This window comes from Myotis brandtii, unplaced genomic scaffold (assembly GCF_000412655.1).
Source record: "Myotis brandtii unplaced genomic scaffold, ASM41265v1 scaffold140, whole genome shotgun sequence".
Lineage (NCBI taxonomy): Eukaryota > Metazoa > Chordata > Mammalia > Chiroptera > Vespertilionidae > Myotis > Myotis brandtii.
Window position 1 is genome coordinate 1,017,441 of NW_005355000.1, and position 22,396 is coordinate 1,039,836.

General features: G+C 44.9%; 1 protein-coding gene across 1 annotated transcript in view; it reads right to left on the reverse strand.

Annotated features, from left to right (window-relative positions):
- Positions 1-22,396, reverse strand: part of MAGI1 (membrane associated guanylate kinase, WW and PDZ domain containing 1) — a 566,477-nt gene that overhangs the window by 54,983 nt on the left and 489,098 nt on the right. Inside the window, 5 exon segments of the mRNA XM_014535239.1 lie at positions 6,799-7,419; positions 8,149-8,331; positions 14,411-14,503; positions 16,324-16,430; positions 18,768-18,825. Of these exon segments, the coding sequence (XP_014390725.1) occupies positions 6,799-7,419; positions 8,149-8,331; positions 14,411-14,503; positions 16,324-16,430; positions 18,768-18,825 (1,062 nt within the window).

A 22,396-nucleotide genomic window follows, 5' to 3' on the forward strand; every position in this document is an offset into this window, starting at 1 on the left:
TTAGAATTGAAGGTCAGATAAAGAGCTTCACAGACAAGAAAAAGCTAAAGGAGTTCATCACCACCAAACCAGTATTATATGAAATGCTGAAGGGTATTCTTTAAGAAGAGGAAGAAGGAGAAAAAGAAAAAGATAAAAAATATGAACAACAAAATGGCAACAAATACATATCTATCAACAACTGAATCTAAAAATCAAATGAATAATAAATCTAATGAACAGAATAAATGTTGAATAAAATAGAATCAGAGGCATGGAAATGGACGATTCTCAGAGGGAAGGGGGAGTGGGAGGATGGGAAGAGATTAAAAAAAGATCTTATATGCATGTATGCATTACCTATGGACACAGACAATAGGGTGGTGAAGGCCTGGGGCGTGGCAGGAACCGGGTGGAGGGGAGCTATGGGTGGGAAAAAGAGGGACATCTGTAATAATCTAAACAGTAAAGATTAAAACGAATAAAATAAAAAAACAGAACCATAAAAAAATAAAATAAAATGCAGTCAACATTGTGCTGACCTGAGAGGCCGCTTCTGAATTATGAGATAAAAAGTGTTCAGAACCAACGATGCCTGGCGTGTTGTGAAACTGTTTATTGTTTTTATTGCCTGTGGTTTAAGCAAGGAGGAGGCTTTATACATGCTTTCCCAAGCAAACCAGAAACTTCCCTTTAGTATATCTAAGCAAATGTAGCTGTGATTTTCAACACAAAAAACAAATGATTCCTTCAATTTCCGCCCCCCTCCCCCAGCATCGGGGCTGACAATCACAGCCCAGACGAGCGTACTCAGAATCCCACCGCAAATTGGTAACAGTTCCAATGCAGTCACACAACGAGGTGTTGCGAGGTGTTACCTGCCTGTGTGTGGTGTGTGTGTGTGTTGCTACTATGACAACAAGCCTGGCACACAGTAAGCACTCACTGGTGAGAGTGGTAATGTTATCATTACCATCACCACCACCCTTTTCATGTCTAATTTTTGCCTTTTAGCACCACTTTATCATCTTTCTAAAGTTATGAGGTGTGACTACAAAGTTCTGCGAATAATTTTCTATTGTGACTTGTGGAGCGCGTTTAATTTTTTCGGCCAGGATTTCCTGAGAGGCACCAGGGATGTGAGAGTCCAAGGTGGACACCAACCTGCCTGCAGGGAGCGTAACATTTCATTATCTGACAAAAGCATTCAGTGTAGTGTGTGCAAACGGAACAGCAAACATCACTTCCATTCTGGTTGTGATCAGCAACAGCCACTGGAGACTGTGCCCCAAATGAGGACCGGGATCAGCCCTCCCTCTGTTCTCAGAAGTAGGCAAAGGTGGGATTCGGGAGCTGAAATGGACTTGAGCAAAGACTGAGGAATGTGCTGCTTGTGAAGCAGGCTTTAAAGGAAGGATACTGCCCAGCAATGAAAGTAACTGTTTAGTTTTATAAACTCATTTCTCCCCAAGTTATGTTATAGAATCAAAACTAGCAGGACCCCTGAGGGCAGGAGCCTGGCACTGGCTATACCGCCGGTTACACATCAGAATCGCTGGTGGAGCTTCTGAAAGAATACGGATACCTGGCGGTCAAGCACTGGGATTAAGATACTGTAGGTCCAGGTTGAAGATTTTTTTTTATTTTAAAATAAATAAAAAGCCACCCCTAGCCAGTTGCTTGTATTATTAGGCAACATCAATAAAACACCAGTGATTTGTCCTATGTCAGAAATTAGCACAAACACTGCCTGATTTGATCTCCGTCATGTGCCGGCATGTGCGGTCTTCCCATTTTTTCAGATGACTTGCCCAGGGCCACAAAGCCAGCAGAGGTGGGGCTGGGATTTACACTTGCACCACCTGCTGTAGAATCATGTGCTCTTTTCTCCCCAAAGGGAGTCACTTACGCTGAGTCCCACGCCAGCAAAGCCAGACTTTAATAATTTAGTTACAGTTTTGGCCTCTCCCAGGAATGGAATCTTAAACCCGTCAATCTGGAATTACCCGGTCAGTGAGGTAACCTGCCCCAGACCCTGCTGCCCCCGAAGGGAGGTGACCTGGCACGGCCACTCTGGCTTTTATAGTGAAACTTGCTGTCCGCTCCCTCTGCCTGTTTCCCACTGTGCTCAGCTCCGTGGGGCTCCTTTCTGTCTGGTAGATGGGGTGCTGCCCAATGCACCAGTCACTGACTAACAGCCAATCAGAGCTTTATATTTTACTCAGTTGAATTTTGTTTTTCCACACACTATGAGGTCATTCTTTGCATAAAATTAGAGCCACAGGGGTCATCCTAAAGGTGATCTAGTCATTCTTTGCATAAAATTAGAGCCACAGGGGTCATCCTAAAGGTTATCTAGTTCAAACCATCCATTTTTTTTTAATTAAAAAATGAGTCTTGCGGCAGGAGTAGTAAGCTGGTCACAGGTAAGGGCAGGTAAGAGCAGAGTTTGAACTAGAGGTTGGCTCCTGACACACCCAATACACACTTTCTCTCAAAACCAGAGCATAAGTTCCCCTTTCCCATAATGCACTGCCAAATCTTCTCTTGACAGAGTATTCTGACTCAACCCAAAATTATATCTTAATGATGACCCACCTACTAAATGGTGTGAATTAGCCAAATACACAAAATATCTTATACAGAGGGGCACAGGTAGTTATATGCTTCAAATAAAACAATCCTTTTAAAAAGTAGAAAACCTTTATGGGACAAATTCTATATCTTTTGTAAATTTAAAAAAATCCTATGTGTTAAACATAGTAATCACCTTCTAGCATGATTTTCCAGATACATAAAAAAAAAAGTCTCTAGCCTCACACTGGTGTCAGAGGACAGGCCATCTGAATGCCAAAGCTGTCAAAATGAATCAATAGAAGCATTCTCCTGACTGGACAGCAGAGGGCGACAGAGGAAGGACAGGCCCAGAAGGAAGACGCTGGCCCTTACTAGGGGAACTTGCCCAGTGGACAGCAGGCAGGGCCAGGTTTACAGAGAAGAGACTTATAAACAAATCCCTGGTGGTCCCAGGCACCAGGCCACATGGATGGGCACTCCCAGCAACTCCAGGCCTGACCCAGGAAACGGCCCGACCCCAGAAATTAACAAACGGCATTTCAACCTCTGCGTGGTTTCCAAGTGGGAGGGGAAGAGACGAAAAATACTAAAACCCAAAATGTACTCGATCTTGAAAAGCACAAAAAGAGCAAAAATGGGCCTGTGAGATTAAAAATTAAAATAAAATACAAACTTAAGCAGTTATGCCCGAAGTAGAAAAAGATCTTTAAGGCACAGAAAGCCTCACCCTCAAGATCCGAATTCCTGAGAATCAGTCAGTGCGGATCTCACGGGTTATTAGTCTGCGTACTTGGAGCTGTGGCAGAAATGAGCTTCATTAGAGAGAATCACCTGATATCTAGGAATCTCCTCTACCGGCTGACCTATCCTCAAGACAGACTGGTTTCTAAACCTGATATGTAATAATAATGTCTCAATGGACACAAATATTGAGCTGACTATAAATTCACATATAACAAGCATGTCGCTAGTCCATATACCCCCTCCCAGGGACATAGGAACCCAATGAAGGCATTGCCACCTTGGCATCAAGTGGCTTCAGCATATTTTATTTGATCTCTGATGTTTTCAGAGAGAGAAAAAAAAATCCTGTTCTAAAGGGAGGAAATGAGGAATAGAGTGAAGACATAAAATGGAGCACTATAGTCAAACTGCTAAATCACTAAGTCCAGTAGGACAAGGCATGAGGCGACTATTCTATCCTTGTTCCAAGTAGCCTGGGGACTTAAACATTTCTGAGCTGTCCAGCCCTGCGTCAATGCCGATACATAACCTCCACATAGCCCTCTGCTTACCCCGAAGGACTCAGGAAAGAACGTTCCTGCATCCAGACCACGGGCCACCGAGAGCAGCGGTCGCCAACCTCTCGGACTTCACGGAACACCAGTTGGCAACCACTGACGTAGATGAATGCCATTTCGCACCAATACAGAAGCTGTTATTGCAGGACTGACTCGACCGCTGACCTAGATGAATGCCACTTCGCACCAATACAGAAGCTGTTATTGCAGGACTGACTGTTCTCAAGGTGCACTTTTCCCTCTGAGAACCCTCAGCTTGTATTTCTTCTTTGGAACACTCTGGCTATTGCTAAGTTGTGTTTCCAGTGTGCAAACACTAGGACCTTTGAATAAACCTTTATATCATTTATTTCTTAAAAAAGAATCAGTGAAGTGGCCATTTTATGTTCTCATTTAACTGAGCTTCTGTCTTTGTTGTCTCATCAAACCTACTCACAGTTCCATTCCACCATGCAGGACAGATGATCGAAATGCCAGTGCCGATTCAAATAACTAACGTGTGGCAGAAACAGATATATTTATATGCTTTCTATAAAGATTAATAGTAGCTGCTGTTAGCCTGCCAACTGCACGTGTACACACTTCCTGTCCCACATGTAAATCAAACACGAGGCATGTGGCGGATTGTAAAGAAGTGCTGATGTTACAGCGATCTTACGTTACTCAGGTTCCGGATTAAACTATGGCGATGTTGACTAATGTGGCAATATGCTCTGGATCTCTCCACATTAATTTCATGTTATAAAAGGTAATGGCATTCACAAAAAAGGTCTCAGAAATTAAGAACAGGGAATGCAAACATATTTGAAATCAAGAGGTATATTTCTATAATCAATTATTTGCTAGTGTGGGCACATTCATTATAATATGATTCCAGTAACCACTGTCAGTTGGTAGATTATAATGAGACTCACTGTTTTGGTCCTCATAAAAGTGACTCTAATAACAAAGGAAAACTAAACACACTGACAAAAGGAATGAAGGAGCAGTGGCTGAATCAGAGATGCCGCTGATGAACTGAAAACTACTGAAAAGTTTCCAGCTGCTGACTGCCGAAACCAGCGGTTCTGCAGAAAAATAATGAAGGGGCAATTAATTCGATAGGAGAGCAGAGTGGTTTGTGAATGTCGAAGGAGCAGTGGCTGAATCAGAGATGCCGCTGACGAACTGAAAACTACTGAAAAGTTCCCAGCTGCTGACTGCCGAAACCAGCGGTTCTGCAGAAACCAGCGTCCCTCAGAAGGAAGGCAGAGGACTAGACCGCAAACTCCTGGGTGAACTTCTCCGTCACCTCGTGGGCTGGCACCGCCCACCTGTCAGGGACGCGGTGAAAGTGAGATGAGAGGCGTGTGCCCGCAGGCAAGTGCTTTGTAAACTGCCAGCTTATGTCTAAGTGCCAGGTATTATCATCACCCTCACACGCAAGTCACTTCCTACTACGTCTTAGTCACTGTTTAAACAACAATTATCTATCCTGTCAAGTGATCTAGGTACAAGAGACATGAAAGCTGCATCGGTGGAAACACCGTTTTTAAGAATAAAATCCGCACAGTGGCTTTTGAAACTGTTCAAGAAAGATTGAGCATTTCTATTCACACAGACGGCTGCTCTGAATTTTGGGTCTCCTTCCGACGACACCAACTGTTTGGATCACAGAACGCACAGCGCCACGAGAGCGTGAGAACAGGCAGCTGCGACATACATGCGCGCCACTGTTGCAACGGAACCCAGAGAAAAGAAAAGTCTGGCTCCTCATCTCGGCTCAGAGGGTCAGAATATGCCGTGCACGGAACAAATCACGTTGGCAAGGGCCAGGGGAACAACCAGCATCAGGCACATTGGGTGAGATGATCCACCACTAGTCACAGACACAGATTCAGAAACGACATTCCAACACGTGGAAAATATTTCTCAGGGTGAGGTCCTGGGAGTTCCAGTGAGGCACGCAGGCAGGGGAAAGCAGGAAGTCTTAACTCCTCAAGACTTAGAATACCCCACTTCCCTGGGGTCTTTAATCACATCATTAAATTGTGGGTACGCTGAGATATGTTTTTAATACAATTGGTGGAGCTCTTGTTCCTGACAAGTATAAATAATTGCATACTCATTCATTCATCCACTCATTCATTCAATACCGATTTACTCATGGATACCTAGCAGGAGTCAGGAACTGTGTTAAATGCTGGGAATACAGATGTCAATATGTAGACACGGGCCCTGGCTTTATGGCTCTTACATTCTAGTAAAAAAGAGAGAGCAGCAAAAAATATATATACAAATGAGTGACTTGTGATAATCATGATACCGGTAAAGGCCATGAAGAAATGGGGTAATGCAGTGGAGGTTACATGGAGGTGTTGGAGGCTACTTTAGATTAGTGACCAGGGAAGCTTTCTCTCAGGAGGAAACCAATGAGACTGAGCCGGCCAAGGGAAGAGGTGGGAATGAGGCATTCCAAGCAGAGGGAACAGGACGTGCGAAGGCCCTGAGGCAGGAAGGGCTTGGAGCGCTACAGGCAGTTGAGAAAAGAAGCCAGGTGGCTAAAGGACAATGAGTAGGGGAGAAGAGTGTGAGCTGAGGTCAGAAGAGAGGCCGGGAGCCCCATTTTGCATGCACGCTATGCAGGCCCGGTTCAGGAGATTTAAAGGAGAAAGGTTTTAAAATCTTAATGGTCATTTAATGGCACAATCTGACTTACATTTAAGGGTATCGCTCTAGCTGCACATGTGTAACATATGTATAAACACAACCTTTATTCTAAAGATGCTAGCATTTGAAGAAATCAGAAAACATTTTGAATGCATTTCTAATCATTTAAATAAAAATAATCTTAGAAAAGCAGACATTTAAAAAGCCCCAAAGAGCTACCCGAAGACCAGTAAGTTAAACAATGGATTATGAGTTAAAAAAAAAAATCAAAGAACAAAATAAACCTACATACCTCCTCGTTGCACCAACAAGGTGACCTCACTGCCCTTTGGACATTCGATCAGCATGTCCACCACCTGGTTGTGCGTGAGGGCCTGCACGTTCTTCTTGTTCACTTCCACGATGAGGTCCCCCTCCTTCAGGCCGCGGCACCGGGGGCTGTCCACGATCTGCTTCACCCTTTGGCCGCCCCCTCCAGGACTGTCTGCGATAGTGAAGCCAAAGCCCATCGGCCCTTTGACTATATGGACAGTTATGAGTTCTGGCTGAGTGGCTATGGAGGAAGCCAACGAGACAGTGTCATTGGGGTAACCATGGGAACCGTTGGAAGCCACGTCGGCTGGACTGCTCGGCCTGGCGTCCTTCATGCCGTTGACTTTGCCTGTTTTACTGCTGTGACTAGCTGGTGAATCGTAGGTCTCCTGCCCATTCACGATAATCGGTTCTTTATCCAAAATGGCCACTGAGGTCACTAAACTCGTATTGGGGTCATCTGGGTCAAAAGGCAACGGATAACCTCGGCAGAGTTCAAGGTCCACACTGGCACCGATGGGAATGGACTGGAAGATTTTCACAACTTGCGCATGTGTGTGTCCCAAAACGCAGGTGTCGTTCACGCTGACAATTACATCTCCTGCAAAAGGTAAGAGTTTGGGGATTAAAAAAAACAGTACGCAGAAAATCTACCTCGATATCTATAATAAAAAAAGGGTTATAGACTAATTAGACCCAACATCCTTCCGGGCATCATTCCGGATGTCACCAGACGAAGCTGGGGCCGTAGTGAAGCCCGGGCCCCGGGTGCCTGCCGGCGGCGGCTGGAGGGAAGCAGCCCGGGTCCCAGGTCCCAGAGGGAAGCCGGTGCTGGCAGCCGGGGGAAGGAAGGCCTACTCTTGCACGAATTCGTGCATCGGGACTCTATTTATGATATAAACGCCTACCAACAGGAAGCTGATCTGAAACTGGATTTGGGGGTGGCATCGTAGGACACAAAGGGACTCCTATCACTGATTTTAGTGGCTAACAAGGCATTTGTTCAGCACCCAGTGTGGTCCCTGCCTGTGAGAAGATAGGGTCACTGAAAGAACATGGGCGCTTTCTTCTAACACAGATCCTTACTGCAGAAATCCAAGCTCTGAACCCATCTATTCAAACCGATCTACACTCTCACAAATCACGGCTCCACTCCACTCAGTAGCACCCTAAGAGCTCCCCGAAGGTGACATGGCCTCACAGGTTTCCATCTCCACCAGGGAATGCATGTACGGAGTGGAGGAGCTGACACAGAGGAGGTGATTAAGCCCAGAACCACGCTGCTGTTTGGTCTCGGGTGGTGCCAGCAGCACCGGCCATGCTGCCCCACCTGTTTCCATCTTGCCGTCCAGCGCAGCGGGACCATCCAGGACGAGGCTCTTGATCTGCAGAAACTCGTCAGGTTCGTCCCCTCCGACGACCGTGAAGCCAAAGCCACGGCTGCTTTTCCGCAGCTTCGTGTGAATGAACTTGCCTTTCAGTTCAGAAGGGTTTCGTGTAAAAAAGGGTTTGCCTAGATTAAAAGAAGAAAAAGTAAAGGAATGTCAGGACGAGTAAAAAAGGTGAATAAGTAGGAAATGCTACAACTTCTAGGTCATCTCCACCCTCCTGTGCCGGGGCACTGGGGTACACAGGTGCCATAAGAGAGTCTCTCCCAGTTTGAGGAGGGGCACGTGGTACAGGCACACGTCAGCATGAAGCTCTGAAGGGAAACGCAAGAGCAGGAGAGAGGGGTCCGTCACCCGACCCACGTGCACGGTTCGGCTCACGTGGTGTGACAGCGGTCACGCTGCCACGCGGCCCTTCACAGAAGGCGGAGTGGACTTTGCTTTCTGCCTTGTGTTTTGTTATAGTTTATATTTTGCAATACAGCTTCCAATGTGTTGCCTCAGGCTTGTTTTCCACTTGTAAAACCAATTCATCAAAATCTTCAGCTTTTAATCAAACAGAAATCTCACTCTGAAAATACATAGATCATACTAAGAAACATACTCTGGTCATGAATAATTTTATAAAATAGTACCATCACTGTTTTCAAAATAAAGAGAGTTATAATTTTACTTTGATTTGAATTCTAAATTAAACGAATTTTTCCTATTAATTTGCGTCTTTTAACATTTTGTTGAGTAGTCTGGACATGCCCACTGCTAAAATCTACTGTTTTAAAAAAAGTTTAGGGGTGGAGGTGAGCTCAGTGGCAGAGCACATGGTTTGCATGTATGAGGCCCCAGGCTTGATCCCTGGCATAAGTAAATAAATAAAGTTTAGAAGTGGCTTGGAATATTTTAAAAAATAAAACAAAATTTAAAAACCTAAACTAAGCAAAATAGTTACTACAAGAGCCATATAGCTCCAAATTCAGTTTTTTTATTATTTAAAAAAAATATACTTTATTGATTTTTTTACAGAGAGGAAGGGAGGGGGATAAAGAGTTAGGAACATCAATGAGAAACATTGATCAGCTGCCTCCTGCACACCTCCTACTGGGGATGTGCCTGCAACCAAGGTACATGCCCTTGACTGGAATCGAACCTGGGACCCTTCAAGCCACAGGCCAATGCTCTATCCACTGAACCAAACTGGTTAGGGTCAGTTGTCTTACTTAAAATAAAAATGTATGTAGCTAAATAACTTCCAGATATGCTACCTAAGGTTTTATTGAATTTTCTTGATAGCATTCATAAATAACATCTTGTAGAGTAACCAAAATTTCTGTGTTTCATTAGTTGGGCATTTCACTATAATTTAAAAATTTACTGGAATTTCTCTGGTTATCCCAAATAGTGGATATAATTCAAGGCCCAGATTCTTCAACTCTCCTAATTATAATTCCCGTCTCCAGTCCTTGCTACAGCTGCCCCATGTGCCCTATTTCTCTTCTATCAAAAATGTTATTTTAAAAAACCAAAACCACAACAGGCGGATATGTCTTCCTCGACCGGCACGAGAGAGCCTGACACCCAGAAAGAAAGCTAGCTTTGGTTAGCTGTCTCGAAAAGGCCTTTCTCAAAAGGTCTCTGTACATACATACAATTTATAACGGCGTATTTCAAAAATTTCTGGCTCTTAAAAAGCTCTTTCAAACTGCCTAGAGCAGTGGTTCTCAACCTTCCTAATGCTGTGACCCTTTAATACAGTTCCTCATGTTGTGGTGACCCCCAACCATAACACTATTTTCATTGCTACTTCATAACTGTAATTTTGCTACTGCTATGAATCGTAATGTAAATATCTGATATGCTATATGTGTTTTCCGATGGTCTTAGGCGACCCCTGTGAAAGGGCTCTGTCCCAGGGCTACAGGAAGTGAGGGTACAGCAGGACTCCCTATGGCAGGACTCCCCCTTGTGAACAGCCAGCACCCCTGAGGCAGAGGCAGAGGCTGCTAGGGAGCTCAGAGCCCTTAAAGCTTAAGGGGAACGCCCTGCAGGGACCCCAGGAGCCGCACCCCCTCAGTGAGGCTTCCTGGTCGCCTTAGGTGAAACTGCAGGACCTCCCAACATTCCAAGCCCCCTTTCCAGCTTCATTTTGTTGTTGTTGTTAATCCTTACCCGAGGATATATTTCTCCATTGATTTTCAGAGAGAGTGGAAAGGAGGGGGAGAGACAGAGAGAAACATCAATGTGAGAGACACATCGACAGGACTGAGGATTGAGCCTGCAACGGAGGTATGTGCCCTTGACCAGAATCAAACCCAACACCCTTCAGTCTGCAGGCCAATGTTCTAACCTCTGAGCAAAACGGGCCAGCACTGCCCAATACAGTCTCCCTCTCACTACTGACCTGGTGCTTTGGCTCACTGTCCCCAACCCACATATGAGGGGCAGCGCACATGCACATATAGCCACCAGGTAGCTGTGAGCTTGGTGTGGCCTCTGCTTGATACCCAGTGTGTAGAACACTGCCCTTCTCATTTTACCTGCTCCAAAAACTCCTGCTCAGTGAGTGAATGAATGAACAACAGCTCAAAGAAATGAGATTTAACTGTCTTTCAGAAGGCTGAAGGTCTTGGCGGGTGTTTAAGCTTTTTACCCTTATTATAGGTGCAGTGACAAATGTGAACATGTGTCAGTTTATCTGAATGAATTTTTTAAGCTATCAGCATATCCTGAGCTTAAAATGTTTTCAATGTAATACAGCAGGAGCAGAGCACTGCTGTCCTTTCCCAAGGCTTACCTAGGGAGGCAGACCAAAGGGCTCCCCATTCACCCCCTTTTATTGTGTTTACTAGAGGCCCAGTGCACAAAAATTTGTGCACTGGGGGGGGGGGTCCCCTCAGCCCGGCCTGTGCCCTCTCGCAGTCTGGGATCCCTCGGGGGGATGACCACCTGCTGGCTTAGGCCTGCTCCCCGGGGTATTGGGCCTAAGCTGGCAATCAGACATCCCTCTGGCAGCCCAGCAGCCCTTGGGGGATGTCCACTTGACAGCAGGGAGCAGACCTAAGCTGCAGTCAGACATCCTTAGCGCTGCTGAGGAGGCGGGAGAGGCTCCCACCACTGCTGCACTGGCAGCCATCAGCCTGGCTTGTGGCTGAGCAGAGCTCCCCCATGTGGGTGTGCACTGATCACCAGAGGGCAGCTCCTGCATTGAGCATCTGCCCCCTGGTGGTCAGTGTGTGTCATAGTGACCAGTCATTCCCAGTCTTTCTGCTGTTAGGGTCAGTTTGCATATTACCCTTTTACTATATAGGATAGAGGCCTGGTGCACGGGGGGGGGCCGGCTGGTTTGCCCTGAAGGGTGTCCCGGATCAGGGTGGGGGTCCCGCTTGGGTGCCTGGTCAGCCTGGGTGAGGGGCTGATGGCTGTTTTCAGGCTGGCCACACCCCCTTTAGGTTGGGGGTCCCCATTGAGGTGCCTGGCCAGTCTGGGTGAGGGGCTGAGGGCCGTTTTCAGGCTGGCTGGCGACTGAAGCTCTCAGCCTCTCCTTTTTTTCTTTTTTTTTTATTCTGGGATTTATTTACCTTCTATAATTGAAACTTTGATGCTTTCGGAACTGTTGCTTTCAGAGCTCAGAGCCGGGCTGCGGCAGGCGGGGAACCTTGGCTTCCTCCATCACTGGAGCAAGCAAGCCTCCTGCTCGCTTCAGCTGCGTGGCTGCCAGCTGCCAGCTTGGTTGGCGGTTAATTTGCATATCGCCCTGATTAGCCAATGGGAAGCGTAGTGAAGGTACAGTTAATTACCCTTTTTGTCTTTTATTAGATAGGATGGGATGGTCATCAGTTAGTGGGGCTTTGGGGAGAAATGCCTTTCTATCCACAGCTGTGGGTCTGAGGCTCTGCTCAGCCCCGTGCACATGTCACTCTCTACCCACAGCTATGGGTCTGAGGCTCTGCTCAGCCCGTGCACACGCCACTTTCTCAGAGAGCCTCGTCTCCTGACTGGTGCCACTGGTGCTTCTGTGGTGGAAGGGCACCACCTGGGGAGCTTTGGGAAGCGACTAAGTTGAGGGCCTGCCTTAGACTCACTGAACCTGGACCTTCTGGGTCTTGGCCCCACATCTGCTTCTAACAACCCTGAGGTGCTTGCTTCCCTGTCAGGTCAGTACTGCTCCGGGCACCAATGGGTAAAGGTGTAGGCCACTGCTGAACACACACCTTCTGCAGTGAGGGTGTAACTGGAGGCAGGCTCAGCACGGAGGTGAGAAGCAGAAGAGGGCAGGAATCATGAGGTCCCCAGTGAGGGAGCAGTGAGCTCTCCTAATCTAAACCAATGTGGGGGCCAGAGACTCAAAGGAGAAAAGAAAAGGAAAAGAGGCCTAGAAAGGAGAAGGAGGCTCCTAGCACAGATCAGTACCTCTGGACCCGCACTGCAGCCGGGGCACTAAGGTTTGGCACCAGCACCTGACCCTTTAAAGCAGTGGTCACCAACCGGTGGTCCGCAGGCCACTGGTGGTCTGTGAGGTCCGGAAGGTTGGCGACCGCTGCTTTAAGTGTTGATTGACTTAATCTCTAAGACAATGCTTTAAGGAAGCTCTGCTGCTTATTGTGCATGTATATGTGCATGCATGTATGTATGTTTACACATATGTATATTCTTTTACTCCACAATACATTTTAGCAGATGCCAGATACCCAAGGAATGTGCCTGGTTTGGAGGGCCCTACAGCGAGAAAGCAGCCCCCTGCCTCTGCGATTTAGAGTCTAAAGAGGACACAACTGTTAAGTAGCTGAACACACAGAAACACTAATTATAACTGTTAGGTTCTAAAAATGAGAAGAATAAGATGGAAAGAGTGACTGTAACAGGGGAATCTAGCCATAACCTGAGATGAGTAGAAGCTAACAAAGCAAACACTGGCAGGAAAAGACAGCTGCAGAGGGAACAGCATATGCAAAGGCTTTGACATGGTCCAAGGTTCACTGGTTTAAGGAACAGAAAAGAGGTTTAAGATACGTAAAAGTTAGTGTAGCTGACTTACCAGGAGAGGGGAAATATGACAACATGAGGCTGCTGAAGGAGTATTATATTTAAAAAATATGAAGGAGGCACAATCGTGTTGATATTAATTAATGCTATTATCTACTTGCTATCTTCATTAAAGCCATTATCATCCTAAAAAGTTCATCCAAGGCAGCAGAAGTTATTTTACATAAATTGATGTTAATACTAATCTCATGACAATATCAACTAGAAGGGAAATTTCTTTCTTATGAAAATTATAATGGAGGAATCAAAATTATAGAAAATAATTATTCTACTTATCTATTTACATCTTTTTTAAAATGGAGAGAACAAATTTTATAGTCTTTTTAACAGTTCTGAACCACAAATGTTCCTCAACTCTACCGAATATGATGCTCGCCTTATTTAAAAAAACAACACACTAAACAAACAAACCCGAAAACCTTTTCTATCATTTAAGAGTTATGAGGCCTGAAGTAGCAAGATTCTGGAGCTTTCAATTTTCAAACGTGAACCTCTCCAGGGGGCTTAAACTTTCTGTGAATGCAAACCAATGAGACCCAACAAAATGTTGTAAAATGTGGGTAAATGCCAAAACTGCAGCCAGAATCAGAGACGAGAATTTAAAACAACATGTCCAACCATTTTACAGTTGCAGAAAAATTTTAGTTAAAACCAAATATGGCTGACTAGGATCTTGAAATATCTAATGCTGAGTTTTCAAGTTATTTTACACAATTGTTAAACATCTGTGGTCTCTAAATCCCAGTGGTTCTTGACCCTGGGACGGTTTTGCCCCCCCCCCCCCCCCCCCCCCCCCCCCAAAAATGCCACAAAAGGAGGCTGCTATGGCATCTAGTGGGTGAGGCCAGGGAAGCTGCTCACACCCTACAAGGCACAGCTTGGCCCACAGCACAGAGGGATCTGTGCTGAGGCTGAGGAAACCTGGTTTAATCCTTGATGACAAGGAGTGGTCACTTTCAGAACATCACAAAGAGCTGAAGGAATTCACACAACAATGTTTTTAATATTTTTGACACTTCTGATCACTGATGCATTTAGAATTTTAATCATCATGGTTTTTACGATCAAAGGAATGAGTTGGGAATTGCAAGATTCCACTTCTTAAAGTACCTTTTAAAATATCAGGTTTTTGAGCTAAAACGATGGTGCGATTATATAAAGCCTTACCCTGAAGGGGAGGGTCCCTGGCCGGCTCTGGGTTGCTTGGGGGGTGGCTGGGAATAGCAGGAGGCACGAGCGATGACCGGTCTTCTGTCCATTCTGCAAGAGAGAGAACCAATAGCTCACTTAGGATCCACCTTCTTAATGTAAAGTTGCCCAAACCAATAAAACCAGGGGCCAAGACTTAAAAAAAAAAGGCATTTGATCCCACTCTCTATTAATAATACCAAGATACCTCTCTCTGTCTCTCTTTCCTAAGACCTTTGGGGATAGAAATATCGTGGTATGCCCAATAAATCCTCAGTTCTCTCTGGCTGGAGAGTCCAAAGTGAGACCAAGCAAAACACATCAGGAAAGACACAAAACGAAGTGAACTCAGCCAGCCCAATGTGACAGAGACATGGGCGGGCTGCTCAGCCAGCTTGTCTCAGGGAGGGAAGGGGTTTCAGCAGTTGGCTGAGAGGCTATCTCTTGTCATCTCTGAACACGAAATACTCCTGGGTCCTAACTATAGTCCTATCGCCCCTGGAGGCCCAGGAATAACGCAGTGAGTGACCCTTGACATTCCCCTAGAGTCCTTCCAGCTCGGCTCTCTGACTTAAGTGCACACTCCCATTCCCCAAGCTCCACCAACACTACCAAGCTTCCCCCCTCAGGGAAAATGTTAAAAAAGGTTATTTTTAAATAGAAAAGAAATTAAGGTAGAAAGGAGAACTTTTCAGTAGGTGATCTCTCTCTCTCTCCCTCTCTCTCTCTCTCATACAGTCTATGGAAGTGGTTAGCAAATTATGGCCAAAAAGCCAAATTGGGCCCAGTGCCTGTTATTATACAACTTGTGAGTCAAAAATGGCTTTTACACATTTAAATGGTTGAAACAAACTCCTTTAATAAGTGCCATGAGTTGGGCCCTGCTTTCGTTTATATTTTATGGAGAAGATTTCATGACATGAAAATTACCTGACGTTTAAATTTCAGCCCACCTGTAATGTTGCGTGGGAACAGGCACGCCCACTGTTCACACATGTTGATAGCTGTTTCACACAGCTCCAGACAGTGTGTGTGGTTGTAGTAGAGTGCATGAACCACCAAGCCCACAAAATTTACCATATGCCCATTTTTAGAACAAGTTCGCCAGTTTCCACTCTCTGATCTATATTTACTACATACAGTGTTATAATAAGAGAAGTGTTATATTTGACATTCATATATTTGATATTCACATGTTACACTGAGGGTGCATTAAAGTCTATTATTTTAAGAGTGTAATGAAAAACTGGGAAAAGCCTAAGCATCTACTAATAAGCAGGTGACTAAATGAAGCGGATATATTTATAAAATAGAATATAAAAATTAACGGGTTAGGAGTGAGCAGGGGAGAATTTAATGCTCCACACTGCTGAATTGTTCATATTTTTCCAAAGAGCATGAATTGCCTTGTAATTTTAAAAAGCTCTCAAGCCCTAGCTGACTTGGCTCAGTGGATAGAGCATCAGCCTGCGGACTGAAGGGTCCTGGGTTCGATTCCAGTCAAGGGCACATGCCCACGTTGCGGGCTCCATACCCAGTAAGGGGTGTGCAGGAGGCAGCCAACCAATGATTTCCCCTCATCATTGATGTTTCTCTCTCTCTCTCCCTCTTCCTTCCTCTCTGAAATAAATAAAAATATATTAATAAATAAATAAATAAATAAATAGCTCTCAAATCCTCAGTTCCAGGCTAAGGACAGCTCCTTTCTAAATTAAGTGCAATTGGTGCCTCGGAATCGGGCCCTCCTCCTGGTTCCAGGGCAGGGAACTCTATTGCTCCCAGGACATCAAGTCCTCGGGTGCAGGCCTGGGTCACCAGGCCAGTCCTGACCACACGGGGTGTCGGCACCCAGGCTCTGCCCTGCGCTCCTGGACCACACACAGAAAGCCAACCTTCGGACGGAGGCTGTGGCTGCGGCTGCGGTGGCGGCTGCTCCAGCTGCTTCTTCCGTTTGGCTTCTAGAACTGGGTTCTCATACTGTGTCTTCCTGTTGATGTGGCTGGAGCGGAAGCAGAGAGCACCCGGTTAGGAAACGTCTCATCCCACAAGCAAATGCCAGTCGGGCCAAGTCCCGGGATTAGAACCGAGCAGACAGGTGCCCGAGGCTCTGAGCATCTCGTGTCACGTGCAGGTCGGCAGAGGGAGGAAAACGGGCTCCGTGTGACTGCTGTACGCACCCCGCCTCGTGCGGTGAGATTTACGGGCATTGTACCTTAAAATCTTCAACCAATGCCAGGAGGTAGGCCCTGTTTCCATTTATATTTTAGGGACTAAAAACAGTGAATGTCTGAGCAGTTAAGCAACAACTTGCCTAACGTAACTTAGCTAGTGAACAGTGCAGAGGCTGCTTCCAAACCTCAGACTCTCAAGTGTTCAGGGAATCACCTGCCGGGTGAACTGCTTTCATTCAACAAGAAATAGATTACAGAAGTATTAAGATATGAGATTAAAATGGAGGTGTGACGATGTCTATAACATATAATGCCAAAACTGCCGTGTGGCTGTCCACAATGATGAAGTTAAAAGGACTCTAACAACATCTGTCAACTATTTGCAACAACAGACATGGAGTCAGGATTAAAAGTATAGATCAAAAGTCAGAGAGACTCCCCAGGCAGCTAACCTAAGCCAATGGGGTGTGTTCAAAGTGACAAAGACCCAGGATGATCCCAGAACTAATAAGGCCCATGGCAAAACACACATACATACACATGTACATATACATACATACATAATGAATACACAGGTGTTTTTTGCCAAGGTCTTATTTAGTATCTGCCTATGTACATACACACGTTCTCTAAATACACAGAAGCATAAACATATTCAGATTTTTTCTTTCTTCATGAAAATCACACTTCCCTAGACGTTTGGGAACATATCGGTAATAGGGTGATTTAGAATCAAAATTCTTTTTAAAGCCAGGATTTCTTTTCCAAAGGCAGGCTTGTCAAATAGGGTGGATAGACTAATTACCCTTGATTTTTATTGTAGGACTGCTTGTTTACTTCCTGATTCTTGTAGGCAATTTCATGCTAAGATAGAGTCTAACATTCCCGGGCATTGGATTTAAGACACAAGGAGGGAAAGTGCGCAGTAAGAAAACAAACAGCCACTCAACCACGCCTCTGCATCAAGGCTGCGGTACCTGCTCCCTTTCACACACAAGTTCCTTGAGGGAGAACTCACAGTGAGCCCCACACAGGCAACCCCCACCGCACAGTGCGAGAAAGGAGATCTGCCGGCCACAAAGGAATTCTGTTTTATGAAGGTCGGAGATTTTCCTTTCTGATGCCCCAAGTCACCAATCCTCTTGATAGGAAAAGAGGTGGTGATAGGAGTAATGCCCAAGGACACTTGCTATATTGAACTCGGAATTTTTCACAGTAAGATGCCGCGCATTTTATGATCTGGCATTGTTGCCTCATGTTCTTATCACCGGGTTTTATACAAATGACCCACCTAGCTCCTAGCGGTAGCAGGAGGGACAGAGCTCGCCAGGCAGGATTATGACAGAACATTTATATGGTGTTTGTTTCTTTCAAAGGGTCTTTTATTAGCTATCTCTCATCTTTCTCAGAGAAAATGACATAAAGCAGATTCATTCAATGTTTAATCACTTGGGTTTCCTTTACTTTCTTGGGTGTCATCCTACTAACTGATGGGTTTGACGGGAAGGCGAGTGCACGCCCACTGCTAGAGAATGGTGCACAGTAAAGCCGTCATGATGAGGGCGGGGCAGTCTTAGAAACGAAAACCAGGAGCCACGTGTATGGTCCTCAGGCCGGGGAGAGGCACAGAGGCACCAGGACCTTGCAGGTTAGGCTAGTTCTCAGTTTCCTTCTCAATCTTGGCAACATTTCATACATTATTAAGATGTGTCTGATCCTTTTAGAAAGTCTGAATGAATTAGCAAGTAATTACTGAGCAGTTCAGACTTGGGCAGGGCAAAAAGTGGGCAAACAGGTCCTCCTCCTGAAGATGGCCCTCCTCACTTGGTCTAGTGAATGGTTGCTTGTCTGAGATTCATTCATTCATTCATTCATTCATTCAAGTAATACTAAGTGCCTGCCCTACACCAGGACTGTCGAGCCTTGGCAGTGTAGTGGCAAACAAAAGACACAGCGTTGGCCCTCATGACTCTTATAATATAATTTGTTGTCTTCAGATTTGCTGAATATTTTCTCATTCATTAAAATAGACATATATTTTCACTATAAAATTATGTTATTATCATTATTTAGTTTATACCGTATAATGATGGCAAACTCGGTTCAGCATAAATGTACGTGATGACAGAGGGTACAAGCTATAGTGTGGATTAGTGGACACTTACTCTACATAGTAGATACCATAGACAGGGTCTTCAATCTTTTCCCAACCGGCAGGCAGTTCTGAAAAATAAAAGGACATTTAGAGAGAGAAGAGCATATTCTTAAAGAGCCTACGGATTTTCAACAAGTTAGGCAAAAAGAAGTTCATAAAAGTACCTTAAGGCCATTTAAAACTGTGTATCCTAAAAGAAAAGCCAGTATTATTTTTATTTTATCAGTGCATTTTTTCTACACAAAGAACAATTATTTACTGGTATTTTGCACAAGCAAATGAAATGTAATAAAATGCAGTCCCAGGTGCCTTCATTCTAAACCAACTATTAAATTAGACTTTAATAAAAATGTAGTTAAAATTTGCCCAGTTCCTATCTTAAATATTTATAGTTTTCTCATTTTATTTCTAGACTACCTAACACGAAAGCAAAATTAGATAAAAATGTGTTACTTTTCATGCTCTTTTCATCGTGCTGTTTTTCACTTCCTGGAATAAGGTAAGATGTACATCTTATTTTCTCCTCGTTCCTAATAAAAAAGCTACCAAATAGACATGCCCACAGTGAGTTGTGTTTCTGAAATTCATGCGCCCATCCCTTACCACTCTACCTGGACCGGCCTATTTCACCAGCAGTTTGCCTACGAAAGCAGAAACACAGGTCTCACTAGCCTACATTTCCTTCAAATGTGGTGGTAAATGGCATCGGGGGGCCCACACACAGGGGTGGGCAAAAGTAGGCCTACAAGTTGTTCGCATGGAGAAGGACACGCAGGTTATGGCTATTACTATGGCTTTATTAAGTCAAAAGAAGGTCACATGCAGCCGTGAACCCACTTTGCCATCCCTGTGGGTGTGCCTTTCTGAAAATTCGACGGTGCTTTACTGGACTGGACTTTGTAAGGTTCAGATCAAAGGCTGGCACTTTACTAACTAGGTCACAGTGAGGGCTGTTACACCAATTGAGTGCGAGAAAGCCCACTGCACCAGATAAGCTGACGTGGTGAAAAAAGCGACTAAGGTTGTGTTCTGTGTCATTAAACAAAGTCTAGGCGGAGAACAATTACTCGACTTAATTTGAAAGCCACCTGATACATACATGGGTACACAGCTGAGGCAAGCTTGTATAACACAGGGCTCCAAAGCGAGTCATCATTCCTAGAAGGAGCCATTAAATAAACCCACTTAAGTGGAACTTACAAACACTGAATATATTTTGAAATGCTAGATTTTTTAAAATTCATGGACTCACGTGACCATTATTTTTAAATAGTGACCGTTTCATCAGGGCTTACATATGCCACCAACGGTTCCATGCTGAAGTGGGGTCCTGAGCGTGCACTCAAACACACAGGTTAATTGCTTCAAGTTCACGCCTTCCCCAAATGTGGCTGCACATCGAGACACATTAATTTCATGGTTTCTGCTCCACAGTGTGTTTGCAAACAAAAAGACAAGGTTCCCCCCCTCCCTGGCCCCTTTCTTCTAATTTAAAAACACACACACTGAGCAGGTTTTAAAGAAGTCTTTGAATTTCTTTAAAAAATTCAAAGATGTAAGCCACTAAAAGGCTAGACAGGTCCAATTTACAGATGTTGATAAAACTTGGCATTTTTTATATACGCAGAGTCTTGTGGACTAATGCAAATCACATGCTGGGGAAATGGTTTCCCTTACAACACTGGAAATTACCATTTAAATTAAAAAGAACCGGGAAGATATTTCCAAGGAGTTAGGAAATCAAAGATTAAAAAAATGCAAATTGGTGCACAGTCTTGTATTTGTGCAGGCATGGGGCAGGGGAACGGGTGAGTGGGAGAGGGCCCCATTATGTTTAATGGGCCAACTTTCTTTTCAGAATCTACAACCTTAAATATTTGGCCCTATTATCTTCAGATAAAATAGGGAAAACATTAAGAATTCAATTCATCCCATCATTAATTTCTCAAACATTTAGTGAGTGCCTGCTGTCTGCCGGAGTGTGCTAGGCACCCGGACACAGGTCACTACGAGTGCCCCATCTGAGCGGGCAGTTCAAACACTGCAGGTAAGTGCTCTGGTGGGGGTCGGAGGGTTCGAGGAAAGGGCCACTCTGCCTGCCTTGCCACCCAGTCAACAGAGAATGAGGTCGCTCAACTAGGATGTCTGGACATTTGCAAATCTAAACACAGCTTCTGGGACAGATGAGCAAACTGTAAAAATGTTCTAGTTTTTCAAGTAAAACTCATTCAAAAAAGAAAGATAGATTTTGATTTCTCACTTCCAAGGTGGTGATTAGTTTAATAATAGGAATTAGTCCCCCCTACTGCTTAAAATAGAAATGGGTCATCAATTTAAAAAATGAAGATGTTTGTCCTCAAATTTGCCAATTTGGCTCTAAAAAACTGAAAATAGCATAAAATACTGAAGTTCAGAAAAAAATGGCATCATCTGACCAGACTGCACAGCCTGTGCCGAGATTTCAGGCACCAGGACCCACTGGGGCTGCCCAGCCCTGGATGAACTGGGCTCCCCCGCGGAGAACTGGACCTGGTCTAGTTAGTCAACATCCTGGGAGCAGATCTTTCTCCTGGATTGACCTCAAAGGCCACGGCAGATTAAATGAAGGTGTTTGTAAAACACTTTGCACAGCACCGGCTGGCACACGAGGAATGGACAGCTTTGTATGGCCTGCTTGCTTGCTGATCCACCTCTGAAAACCTCATGTTGTACTAATTGCCATCACAGAAGCAAATACGAAGCAGTCGAATGTTCTAAGTTCTTTTCTAAGGGACTCGTCAGCACACAGACAGAAAGTCATGCTCATACTCAGAGATACATTTCAAAGCTGTGACTTAGTTTGGGTTGGAGGAGACCTCCTCTCTACTCTCCTAGTTGCGTTCAGCACACGAATACCCTGTGATTCCAAAAGGTTTGCAAGTGCTTTTCAATTCTAGGGAGATGTTATCAAAGAGGATGTGCCCCATTCTGCAAACCAAACGTGCATGATGAAGCTATTGACCTGATCACACAACAGTTCAGAAATGACAACTCTATCATCAAAGGATGTGTCCAACCCGTGCCAGCAACCCCTGCCTCAGAGGCAGATTTCAGAGGGGGTGTCCTGGTCGCATCTGGAATTGCATTGTTCACCAGAAACCTGACAGTTGCTATTGTTTAAGATTAGGTCCTTCTTGTTTAAAAAAAATGGTCAATGGCTTGTCAATAGAATCTGGAGCAAATGCAAAGAAAACAGTGTGTGTATGTGTGTGTGTGTGTGTGTGTGTGTGTGTGTGTGTGTGTGTGTGTATGTACACTACTCTTTGCAGTGAACACATACAGGCAAAAATCAGCCCTATTCCCTTACACCTTCAAGGACACATTCGGGCCATTTCTATAGTACACATGTTCCTCTCCTGTTCCATATTAAAGGCAAAAAGTACCATAAGGAAGTACTGAAAAGTCCATAAGAGGGACTTAGGTAATCCTATATAATAAAGAGGTAATATGTAAATTGACCCTCATGCCCTCACAAGATGGCTGCCTATGACCAGGCCGGCAGGGGGGTTAGTGAGGGACGACCAAATGACTGAACAAGCAGGCTGCGTGCAGTGACCAGGCTGGCAGGGGGTTAGTGAGGGATGACCAAATGACTGAACA